At 39.7% G+C, this 13,163-nt stretch overlaps 1 protein-coding gene across 2 annotated transcripts in view; it reads left to right on the forward strand.

Annotated features, from left to right (window-relative positions):
• RASEF (RAS and EF-hand domain containing) overlaps positions 1-13,163 on the forward strand; it is an 88,577-nt gene that overhangs the window by 47,615 nt on the left and 27,799 nt on the right. The window contains exons 5-9 of one of the 2 annotated variants that reach the window (XM_070375424.1): positions 182-259; positions 2,352-2,467; positions 5,452-5,520; positions 8,475-8,559; positions 9,654-9,742. In XM_070375424.1, coding sequence (XP_070231525.1) covers positions 182-259; positions 2,352-2,467; positions 5,452-5,520; positions 8,475-8,559; positions 9,654-9,742 — 437 coding nt within the window. The remainder of the gene's footprint in view (positions 1-181; positions 260-2,351; positions 2,468-5,451; positions 5,521-8,474; positions 8,560-9,653; positions 9,743-13,163) is intronic. The other variant, XM_070375425.1, reaches the window with a different exon arrangement.

Genomic DNA, 13,163 nt, shown 5'->3' on the forward strand with positions numbered 1-13,163 from the left:
ATTTAAAGCAAAATTTCAAATTCTTATGGATTACATCTAATTTAATGATTTATGTGGTTGTATAATGTTCAAAATTGAAGACGTTTAGAATTCCCAGATCTGAATGTGAATATATTCCTAAATTTAGTGGAACCAACTAAAAGTGAATTTGTAAATGTTCAACTTTTACTTGCTCTTTCAGCTAGAAGAACAATCAAAACACATAAGTCAGAAACAAGATGTGGCTGCATTAAAGAAACAAATTTATGATTTATCAATGGTAAGAATTACCTTTTCATTCTCAGTAATGTATTTCCTGTTAGACTACTGTTTCTTAAATAAAATCATGCTATGATTTCAGTGTTCCAGGAATAAAAACTTAAAGAAAAATTAATACTACAGTTAGAGAGTCTTTGAAATACCTCTGACTAAAGGTGTTACATTTTTGGCAGACTTTTCCCTCAGTCTGTTACCTAATACCTATTGTAAATGCTTTTATTTTTCACTCAGAGCAATGATTATGTGACCTTTAAACATTTATTAGTTAACCCCTGCATTCATATAACATCAACTCAGATCTGCTTCCCTAGCTTTGTAAGATGAGGTCTTATTGCCCTATCCTTCCTCTTGCTGTCCCTTTCCATCTTCTGCTGACAATATCTCTAGTATTTCTGTTCCCAGAATTGATAATATCTATATCTGTTTCATCATCATTATTTTCTTTAGTTTCTAGGTTGACTCAAACACTGAAAGCCAATAATGAATATTTCCTTTATTATGAATCTAAATATTCTCCCCTGCAGAGCCAAGAAGTGAGCATGAATGAGCTAGAATTGCATTTATTTCTCTCCACTTATTATCCCTGTGTCACTCAAAAAGAGAAGGTCCCCCAGCTTTGTGGTTAGGATCCATTTATGCACTACCAGTTCCAGATTTTGCTACCTCTTAGTTGGTTTTATGCTTGAATCATGACTTTAAAGAGTTGCTTACTTCTCTTGGATTCTCTTGGTGGGGTTTTTGGTTACTTATAAAAAGAAACTCTGCCATCTTCATATCCCTGATACCTTGCAATTTCTATCTATTCTTTGCAGTACATGGAATTTGTTTTTTCATCTCCTGAAAATATTGGAGAAGTTTTGGAGTCCAGGAGATTTCAATTCTTATTGGATTGATTGCTTTTTAAATTTGCTACTCAAATGTCACCTTGGAATTTCTGACCATTTCAGGTAGCCAATGTATGATTCCTGTGCAGCTAGGAAAATAGATCTGTTTACTTCAGGGCCTCTCTTCTGAAAGACAGTCTGCTTGGAGCTCTCTATGTGAAGCTGGCTGTCAAACGTGGAACCCCAGGTACCATATGCATGAGGCATGGATATGTACAAAGAGAAGGCGTAGCTTTCCTTTGGGGAATCATTCAGTTATTTTTAAATAACTTGTTGCCTTTGGAATCAGCTCTGGCTTTCTGCTCTTCTTTCCTAGAGTAAGAGCAGGTATGGGCTTGAGAGGCAGCATGACTTAATACACAATTTTAATCTCTGTTTTCAGCCCTCTTTCTCACTCTCTGGGCTTCTGCCTGACCAGTTGTCTCTGCTCTGCTCTACAGCAGAACCTTCAACACCTATCATCTGGACCTCATTTTCCCCTTCTGTCTTCCCTTTGTCAGCGCATTGCCATCCAGTTTCCTTTTTCCAGCAATGTTTTTAGATCACTTGGCTGTTGACTGGCCCCTCTTCCATTCTTTTATTAGTTTATTTCCTTTGGTATTTCATGTTAATAGGGTCTCAAAAGGGAAAGAAGACTAGTTCATGTGCCCAGTCTACCATATTTAACCAGAAACTTCCAGTGATTTTTTTTTTGTTCTTTCTTTTTTGTTTTTAAGAAAAATATAGAAATTTCCTAACCACACAGGCTTATTTTTAAGTATAAAAGTTAATAATATTAGGTAATAGGATGTATTATGAAAAGTAGCCCATCTACCTGGTAATAGATACTGTCAATTCCACACACTATCAGTAATTCCACAGCTCTCATTAAGTAAAGCAGATGTTTAAATGTTTGGTCTACATTGTTTTACCAATTACATGTTAAAGAATCATCATGATAAACTCTTACTGTTGTAGTTTGGCACCAAATGGCCAAGTATTTAAAAAAGAAGAACAACAACAACAACTTTGAGGATTTAATTTTGACATTTTAAAACTTTATTAAAATTTAAAATTACCTTGAATTGATAATTAGTTCTTTGAACACCAAGGTTTGAAGACAGTGGAGGGGTGAGAGTGACATGTGGGAAAGTTAAACTGTACTTGACTTCATGGCTCCCTGTGGAAGAAACTCTGAGTCTAATGACCTGCACTGTTCCTTTCCTCTAGGAAAATCAGAAAGTTAAGAAAGATCTTTTAGAAGCACAGACAAACATAGCCTTTCTTCAGAGTGAATTAGATTCTTTGAAAAGTGATTATGCTGATCAGAGTCTGAATTCTGAAAGGTATGAAACTTCACATTTTACTTTGTAGTTTGAATGGAATGTTTATTTAGGTAACATCCATGTGAATGAAGCTTAGCTATATAGTAATAAGGTACTATATAAATAAATAAATAAATAAGGTACTATATAAATAAAATAAATAAAGTTTATTATTAAGTTTATTTATTAAGTTTGCTAATTTATTAAGTTTGCTATTATTTTCTTTGCTTTCTAAAGATTTTATGTTTAGTGTCAGATCTAGTGATTCTTATGTTTTTAATTTTTTAAAAAACAAACTGATTCATTAGTTTAATTATTGACTGCTCAGAACAGTGGAGGGCTTAGAAATGTTTGAATTAAATGGGAGCAGAAGAATATACCTAAAGTATCAAGAGGCAGTGCTAACTGAGGTGCTTTGAAGGTAGAAACTCCAGCCCTGCAACATAGGCAAGTCATTTTATTTTTACTATGCTTTAGTTTTGCAGTATGGTGTTAATAATATAGGATCTAACACACACATAATAATATAGGATCTAGTACACACAAAGGCATGTAATTATACATAGGGAAGATACACATAGATATTTATATATATTTATATAGGAGTATTGTAAATATGAAAATGCATCTATATGCATGACTATATGCATGTATATGCATGTATCCCCTAGTACATGTACACTTGAGAAAAATACCTTGTGTTTTGTTTGTTGTTTCACCAACCTTATTCAGAATTAAGATCCTGTAATGGAAAGCTTCCCCAGGTGGCTCAGTGGTAAAATCCACCCGCCAATGCAGGAGATCTGAGTTCGGTCCCTGAGTCGGGAAGATCCCGAAGTAAGAAATGGCAACCCACTTCAGTATTCTTGCCTGGGAAATTCCATAGATAAGGGGAGCCTGGTGAGCTACAGTCTATGAGGATGCAAGGATCAGACATGACTGAGCATGCCCACGCACAGTGAAAAGCAGTCATACATTTATTAAGTGTTTACTATATACACCCTGAGCTAGATAAGGAGTTATGAGTGTGGAGTACATTTTAAAAAAAGAAAAGATGTGGCCTCTGCTCTTTGAGAACTTCAAATTTAGTTGGGAAACTTAAAACCTAAAAGGTTACGGAGTTAAACAGTATAAGAACTCAACAATGTCAGAAACAATACCACCAGCAGTGTCACACGTTGCGTTTATTGCCGTGAGATGGTAGACAAAGTGTTCTTTTAGTTCAGAAAGGTGGAGACTTTATTAAAGAAGAGACACTTGAGTTAGCTTGTCAACAAGTAACACAGGTCCCACTGACAACTGCCTGACACTGTCTTTAGTACTTCATTAGCATTAACTCAGTCACAGTTTCCTATGCAATAGGACCTTTCCTTATCCTCATTTTACAGATGGAAAAAGAGTCTCAGAGACATTCCATGTGTGGCAAAACCCAAAGCAGAGGCAAGGACATAAGGAGGGACATGACTAGTTTGGGCAACAGTGGTCAGGCCAGTGGACAGAAAAAGATATTTTGAATGGAAAGGCAAAAGTTTAAAAAATTTTAAAAGTTTTAAAACTAGTTTAAGGCTGTAATGAAAGGTCCCAGAATTTTTGGCTAAGGAACTTAAATTCCTAGAGACAATTGGGACACTTGTAGCTTTATCAAGAGTGTAAATGGGCAAGTTAGTTATTAGGGACAAAATTTGACAGCCTGGGGTCTGGGAAAGATAGTGATGGGGGTTGTCTGCTTAGAAATGGGGCTGGGGTGGGATAGGGGCTGGAGGGAAGTGGCTGATGTTCTGAATGGACATTTTAAGGAGAAGGCCAGGACTGCTTCATAATAAAGCAACAGAGGACTTGCTGAGCATGAGTTTATAGTGAACAGAGAAAGCCTAGTTCTGTGGATCCCTCTGTGGCTTAGGGTGGGGAGGGGAGGGCCAGCAGGACTGGGAGCACAGAGATGAGAAAGGAGTATTAATATAGCTGGGATTGGGCCAGCAGGACTGGGAGCACAGAGATGAGAAAGGAGTATTAATATAGCTGGGATTGGGGTTGCGTACGGAGAAGGCGATGGCACCCCACTCCAGTACTCTTGCCTGGAAAATCCTGTGGACGGAGGAGCCCAGTAGGCTGTAGTCCATGGGGTCGCTCAGAGTCGGACAGGACTGAGCTACTTCACTTTCACTTTTCACCTTCATGCATTGGAGAAGGAAATGGCAACCCACTCCAGTGTTCTTGCCTGGAGAATCCCAGGGACAGGGGAGCCTGATGGGCTGCCATCTATGGGGTCGCACAGAGTCGGACACGACTAAAGCGACTTAGCAGCAGCAGCAGCAGGGGTTGTGTAAGGCTTGATGGCACCGCACTCCAGTACTCTTACCTGGAAAATCCCATGGATGGAGGAACCTCGTGGGCTACAGTCCATGGGGTCACGAAGAGTTGGACACGACTAAGAGACTTCACTTTCACTTTTCACTTTCATGCACTGGAGAAGGAAATGGCAACCCACTCCAGTGTTCGCCTGGAGAATCCCAGGGACAGAGGAGCCTGGTAGGCTGCCATCTCTGGGGTCGCACAGAGTTGAACACGACTGAAGCAACTTAGCAGCAATAGCAGTAAGGCTTGGAATGAGCAGAGAAGAGTCAGAGGTGAGAGAGTGAGTTGGGTTGAATGGGTAATGTGAGCGCCTGTGGAGAGCAGGCTTAGTAGAAGACCAGGGTTTCAGTCCCGGTAAGGAACAGAGCCAGGGCAGTGGGCTGGGGTGGAGGAGCTGTGGATGCTGCAAAGGGGAATGGAGGAAGCAGAGCCTTGCAGGAGGAAGCAGAGGTGTGGGTATGCTTGTGGCTCAAAGGGGAGAAGAGGCTGCTAATGGGCTGAGGGAATCTGAGCAGGAGCATGGAGAGATAGAAACCATGGTCAAGGACACAGGACTTTGGAAGAGGTGGAAAGGAGTCTGGGAGAGTAGGTACAGGTAAGGCAGGACTGAACACCTAATGCTCATTCAAACATAAAATGTAATTTTACAGGGATCTGGAAATAATCCGAGAATACACAGAAGATCGAAATAGTCTTGAGAGGCAAATTGAAATACTCCAGTAAGTTCTCATATTTCTCATCACACTTACATTTAACTTACATTTTGTTAGTAAAACATGTGCCACATATAACACGAGTTGCCATATATCAGAGGCTGGGTTCGGAGAGCCACACATGTTCCTTCTTGATATGGTGACTTTAGCACATCAGTTTAGCTTTCTGATGCTGCTCATCCTACATAAACTCCTCCAATCCAGGAACGAGATTAGAATTCTCTAGAAGTCCTCTTAAATCAGGTTGGTATGTCCAGCGCATCTTTATAATAGATTTATTATACTGGAAAGAACAACAGCCCTGACCTCATCAGCTTTCTGTGCAGCTTGGCACACTGAGAGGTCTCAGGCATCCCTCATAGTGCTTGTCACATCACCAGGCATACACGATCATTCTCGCTCAGTCTATTGTGCCTGGTTAGCAGTATGCTTTTCTTCTTTTTTTAAAATCTCTTGGAAATATTGCACCTGCTCTGTCAACTCTGCAACTAAGCTGCAGAATCCATTCTCTGAGGACCTCACTGACAAAACCTCCCTCTTCCCTGACGCCCTTTCTCTCTTTTCTCCCAGGCAATATTTTCTTCTGGTTTTACTTCCCCCAGGTAATGTCAGGTCAGGCTTGATGATTTTTTTCACCATTACAAATGCTTATGAAGCCTCACCTGTGGCACTGATAGAGTTGATATGTTATAAAAATCCTGTTAATTCATCTATTCATTTATTCAGCAGGTTTTCATTTAGCACCTTTTATGGTTCAGGTATACCAGGAGCTGACACTCAGAGAGGCACTCAGCCTCTTTCCTTATGGGCTAGTCTAGAGGAAGAAGATGGAACCTGATCAGTACTTCTAAATATAACGTGCCAAAGGAGAGAGGGGGGCCAAGGGGAGCCATGCATCTCATAAGGGCATTCTCCTATCCAGGAAGGTCCAGAAAGTGTTTCTGGAGGAAGAAACAATTGAATTGAGTTCTGAAGGATGAATAAACCTGAAGCAGGGAAAGAGTAGCTGGTCTCTAAGGCAGAGACTATTTGATTTTAGAGGTTGCTGAGGCTCTGGCTGTTTAAATGGCTTCTGTAAGATATATGGAAAGTAAGTGCCTGAGTTGGGGTTTGAATCCTGAGTCAATATTGGAGCTTTTTTTAAATTAATTTATTTTTTAATTGAAGGATAATTGCTTTACAGAATTTTGTTGTTTTCTGTCTAACCTCAACATAAATCAGCCATAAGGTACACATATGTCCCTTTCCTCTTGAACCTCCCTCCCACCTCCCTTCCTATCCCTCCCCTCTAGGTTGCTACAGAACCCTGTTTGAGTTCCCTGAGACATATAGCAAATTCCCATTGGCTATCTGTTTTACATATGGTAATGTAAGTTTCCATGTTACTCTCTCCATACATCTCACCCTCTCCTGCCCTCCCCCCATGTCCATAAGTCTGTTCTCTATGTCTTTCTCCATTGCTGCCCTGTAGATAAATTATCCAGTACCATCTTTCTAGATTCAACATATATGCGTTAGTATACGATATTAACTTTCTGACTTACTTCACACTGTATAATAGGCTCTAGGTTTATCCACCTCATTAGAACTGTTCAAATGTGTTCTTTTTTATGGCTGAGAAATATTCCATTGTGTATATGTACCAAAATTTCTTTATCCATTCATCTGCTGATGGACATCTAGGTTGCTTCCATGTTCTAGCTATTGTAAATAGTGCTACAGTGAACAATGGGATACATGTGTCTTTTTCAGTTTTGGTTTCCTCAGGGTATATGCCTAGGAGTGGGATTGCTGGGTCTTATGGTGGTTTTATTCCTAGTTTTTTAAAGAAATCACCATACTGTCTTTCATAGTGGCTTTATCAATTTACATTCCCACCAACAGTGCAAGAGGGTTCCCTTTTTTCCACACCCTCTTCAGCATTTGTTGTTTGTAGACTTTTTGATGATGGCCATTCTGACCAGTGTGAGGTGATATCTCATTGTAGTTTTGATTTGCATTTCCCCTAAAATGAGCAGTATTGAGCATCTTTTCACGTGTTTGTTAGCCATCTGTATGTCTTCTTTGGAGAAATGTCTGTTTAGATCTTTTTCCCACTTTTTGATTGGGTTGTTTGTTTTTCTGGTATTGAGTTGTATGAGCTGCTTATATATTTTGGAAATTAACCCTTTGTCAGTTGTTTCCTTTGGGAGAAAATGAGCATTTTCTCTGAGGGTTGTCTTTTCACCTTATTTATAGTTTCCTTTGTTGTGCAAAAGCTTTTAAGTTTAATTAGGTCCCGCTTACTTACTTTTGTTTTATTTCCATTATTCTAGGAAGTGGGTCATAGAGGATCTTGCTTTGATTTATGTCATCAAGTGCTCTACCTATGTTTTCCTCTAAGAGTTTTATAGTTTCTGGTCTTACATTTAGGTCTTTAATCCATTTCAAGTTTCTCTTTGTGTATGGTGTAAGGAGGTGTTCTAATTTCATTTTTTTGCATATAGCTGTAACATTGGAGCTTTTAACTGGTTTACTTGTGGCCTGGCAGTATAGCACCAGGCCACAAGTAGGAGGAACCAGGAGAAAGAAGTGTGACAGAACACACCAGATGTATCCCCCAGCATGGAGGGGAGAGAGAGTAAGTGGGGCAAGCTGGCTTCAGGCCTTTAGGGAACAGAAAGGCCTGCACCAAACCTGTCTTAACAGTGGAGCTCCCTGAAGGAGAAGCAGTTTCCACAGCATGACTGACTCACTCCTAAAATGCCTGGAGACCTTTGAAGAGAGTTAACACATTGTTAAATTGCACTTCTAGTAATGAATTAACATCTCAGTTTAGAAGATTTGAAGGGAAGTGGTAGAAAGTTACAAGAGGTAATAGGTCCATGTTCTGAACATCACAGCCTGAAAAGAAAGTGGTGACATTGATCCCACTAATACTTTTCTTATCTGCTTCTTTATTGTATGTATTTACTCTGCAGAACAGCTAACAGGAAACTGCATGACAGTAACGACGGCCTAAGGAGTGCCCTTGAAAACAGCTGCAGCAAGCTCAGCAGAGCCTTGGTAGGCCACAGAATTTTACAACGCAATTTCTTCTTTCTTGTGGTAGAGTATTTTGATCAAAAAATCGTGTCTTAGAACTTATAAGAATGAGAAAACAATTTCATATAATAAAAGGAGGCAACATTTTCCCAAATTAAAAAATATGCCACTCCTCTGAATAATGTGTAGATGTTTGCCAACTCTTTGTTCAATGTTCCAGAAAACCAGAGAAAGATATAAAAGATGTGGCCTGGATCCTGGAAAAGTTTGTAGTATGGTAAGGACTTAAGGGGGCTTCCCAGGCAGGAGACAAAAGAGACATGGGTTCCATCACTGGGTCAGGAAGATTCCGTGGAGGAGGAAATGGCAACCCACTCCAGTATTCTTGCCTAGAGAATCCCATGGACAGAGAAGCCTGGTGGGCTACAGTCCATGGGGCTGCAAAGAGTCGGACACGACTGAAGCAACTTTGCACGCACGCAAGGAATTAAGATGTGCACAGATACCACTAATATAAAAAGTAAGATGTCTCATGGAGGTACAAATAACTATTTCCCTGTAGAGAGAAGAGGGAGAGTGCTTCTGGCCAAGGAGTTTATTTAGACTCTTTGGTTGTTCTCTGTGGTTATGAGATCACCAGAGTGGAAACCTTGGGCTTTTAAACCCTCCTACAGAAACAGGCTAAGGCCCATTTAGAATTTTGAGGACCTTTTCCCAACCAGAAAGCCAGAAAGCCTCTTCCCTGACTTTTGGAGGTCAGCTTCAAGGTTGGGGTTCCAGTGCCACAGCTTTGGGTGTGGATGAGTCAGTCACTAAGTCAAATGATGATTTGAGAAGAGACTAATCCAAAGCTGGTACTGCAAGGTCCTGGCAAATCTGGGAGCCAGGATGCCCCTTGAGGGCTTATATGGCATGGTTTGGACTTCAGATGAAGAGAGAGAGTCCTTTGGGCATTTGTTGCACTTTTTCCCTTGATATCTGTGCTTACATTTTCTCATATAGGATACCAAACTCTCAATTACATTAGTAGATTAGTGTACTACAGGTTTTTAAAATGTATAGAAAATGTTTAAATGGAATGACAAAATATTACTTCTGTATTTTATGTATTACAGCGCATAAATAATATCTCACCAGGGAATACAGTTTCTAGAAGCAGTCCTAAATTTAATCTTCATTCTCCTCAACCTCTGGGCTATGACAGGTATGTTAACACCTTTTTAACTTTTTGTTTGAATTCTGGATCAAAGTTAAAAGGAAAGTACATTTCCTTAGAGGTAAATTAAAAGCGTACGTTTGGGGCACTAATTTTTATTTTCTACTCTCTGTGAATTTCTGAAACATGAAACACGTAAAGATTAAAGTGTTTTAGAATGTTTCAGAGAGGCCAAAGTGATTTCTTTAAGATGTTATCATGACTTGGTTTTATGTATGCTCACCCTTACATCATCCCTATTATGTCTTATTTCTTAGAAGTGCCCTTTGTAAGAGGTGTTTCAGGAAAGCCAGTGGAACTACCATATGGGATGTTGTGGTGTATGATGTTAAGATTCTTGGAACAATCTGTAAATGTTTAGCGGCTCAGTATATATTATGCAAGCTATGTTCAAGGAAAGGGAAACTTTCAAAACAAATAGAAATGTAGAGAGTAGATGTTTATGAGTTAATGTACAAAAGGAGTCACAGAGGCTTTCCAGAAGTGAGAATTTAGCTCTGTTTTTAATCAAATGAAGTGAAATATTGGCCCTGCTATTACTTGAGATCTAGCAATGAAAACTAAAAGGTTGTATTTGTGTATACATGTGTGTACATATATAATAAATATCCTACATACAAATGAGTTCCATTCCAAGAGCACATTCACAAGTCTAGTTTGTTCATAAGTCTAACAATGTTTGCCTAGGTACCCAACTAATACAACCTGCTCTATAATACTGTATTGTAATAGGTTTATAATATTTTCACATAAATAATACATAAAAAGTAAACTCAAAAAATAAAGAGAACATTTTTAATCTTACAGTCCAGTACCTTGGAAAGTACAGTAGTAAGTACAGCAGCTGGCATACAGGGGCTGGCAGTGAGTGAACAGGTAAGAAGAGTTACTGAATGGAGATAGGAGAGGAGGTGGGAGATGGTAGAGCTGAAGGATTGTCAGCAATAGGAGATGGAGGGCAATTTCACTCACGCCTGACGTTGATGAAATGCATGTTCACATCTTTGAAAGTTCACAACTTGAAGGTTCCTATGTAGGAGATTTACCACACGTGTCCAGTGTTGCTACTTAGAAGGCTCATTTTGTAGTGTATCAAGTTTGATGGTAGAAGTGAGTGCATAAACTGTCGATCTCTGGCCCTCCACTTCTGATGCCACTTTCATATTTTATGTTCCTTCCCTTTTCATTTGAGAACTTTTGGGCTAAAGAATAATGCATCTAATATCTTGGCAACAGCAAAATGGCCAGATAGCTTTTCCAGAAGGTCTATTTTCAAAGGTTATTGGTGATCACTTTTAATAAAATTTTATCCAAATATCAGAATTTTTTCACTGATTTGTGAAGTAAAACAATTTAATGGTATCTCTAGGCATCTGGCTTTTCTGTTTTTGAGAAGTAGATACTACTTTTTAAAATATATGGGTGTGATGCTATTTTTCTTTACTGACGCTTAAGGTCAGTTCTAAGCAAATAAGGGAAAAGCTAGATTACTGAAAATTATTTCAGAAATTTCACCATGATTCATTTTTGAAAATAGTGGGCACCATGAATAAGGCTGGTAGTACTAAACAAAGAGCTCCTTAGCAATATGACTAAGGGACAAAGTCATCATATCCCATTGCCTCCAAGTGACAGGAATATAGCACTTCTGTGCTCATAACCTGGAACAGTCACTAGAGGGCCACCATGATCCAGACTGATGTTCCTTTAGGGGGGAGTTACAGTTTGATATAGGAAGTTAATATTTTATTTTCTTTTTGATGCTAATGTAAAACTTATTAGTCATCAGATCACAAGAGAAAAGAAAAGAAGAAGAAAGGGAAAAAATACCTACAAAACAAGACCAAATTAATGTTTAAATGACAATAAGATTGTTTTTGTTTGTTTGTTTAGTTAGTCCCAGCTCTTTTGCAACCCCATGCTCTGTAGCCTGCCAGGCTCCATCATCCATGGGATTTCTGAGGCAAGAATACTGGAATGGCATGCCATTTCCTTCTCCAGGGGATCTTTCTGACTCAGGAATAGAACCCGTGTCTCCTGCTTGGCAGGAGGATTCTTCACATTGATAATTACTTTATTGACCAGAGACATATTTATATGTCTTTTGTTACCCAAACATTACTGACAAGAGACATTTCGACGTTCACTTACATAACAAATCCCCAGCCATAGACATTAGTTTCTGCTAAAATCACCCCATCAACAATGTAAATGGACTAAATACTTCAACCAAAAGACATAGAGTGACTGGATATAAAAACAAGACCCATATATGTGTAGCCTACAAGAGACTCCCTTCAGATCTAGAGACACACACAGATTGAATGTGAAGGGATGGGAAAAGGATTTCCATACATATGAAAATCCAAAGAAAGCTGGAATAGCAATACTTATATGAGACAAAATAGACTTTAAAATAAAGACTGTTATAAGATGAAACGGAGAAGGCAATGGCACCCCACTCCAGTACTCTTGCCTGGAAAATCCCACGGACAGAGGAGCCTGGTGGGCTGCAGTCCATGGGGTCGCTAAGAGTTGGACACGACTGAGCGACTTCACTTTCACTTTCCACTTTCATGCACTGGAGAAGGAAATGGCAACCTACTCCAGTGTTCTTGCCTGGAGAATCCCAGGGATGGGGGAGCCTGGTGGGCTGCTGTCTATGGGGTCACACAGAGTCGGACACGACTGAAGTGACTTAGCATAGCATAAGATGAAAAAGGATACTACATAATGATCAAGGGATGAATCCAAGAAGATATAACAATTGTAAGTATATCTAAACCCAACATCAGTTCAGTTCAGTTCAGTCGCTCAGTCGTGTCCGACTCTTTGCAACCCCATGAATCGCAGCACGCCAGGCCTCCCTGTCCATCACCAATTCCCGGAGTTCACCCAGACTCATGTCCATCGAGTCAGTGATGCCATCCAGCCATCTCATCCTCTGTCGTCCCCTTCTCCTCCTGCCCCCAATCCCTCCCAGCATCAGAGTCTTTTCCAATGAGTCAATTCTTCGCATGAGGTGGCCAACGTACTGGAGTTTCAGCTTTAGCATCCTTGCTTCCAAAGAAATCCCAGGTCTGATCTCCTTCAGAATGGACTGGTTGGATCTCCTTGCAGTCCAAGGGACTCTCAAGAGTCTTCTCCATAACCACAGTTCAAAAGCATCAATTCTTCAGCGCTCAACCTTCTTCACACTCCAACTCTCACATCTGTACATGACCACTGGAAAAACCATAGCCTTGACTAGACGGACCTTTGTTGGCAAAGTAACGTCTCTGCTTTTCAATATGCTATCTAGGTTGGTCATAACTTTCCTTCTAAGGAGTAAGCGTCTTTTAATTTCATGGCTGCAGTCACCATCTGCAGTGATTTTGGAGCCCAAAAAAATAAAGTCTGACACTGTTTC

Source organism: Bos mutus, chromosome 8 (assembly GCF_027580195.1).
Source record: "Bos mutus isolate GX-2022 chromosome 8, NWIPB_WYAK_1.1, whole genome shotgun sequence".
Classification (NCBI taxonomy): domain Eukaryota; kingdom Metazoa; phylum Chordata; class Mammalia; order Artiodactyla; family Bovidae; genus Bos; species Bos mutus.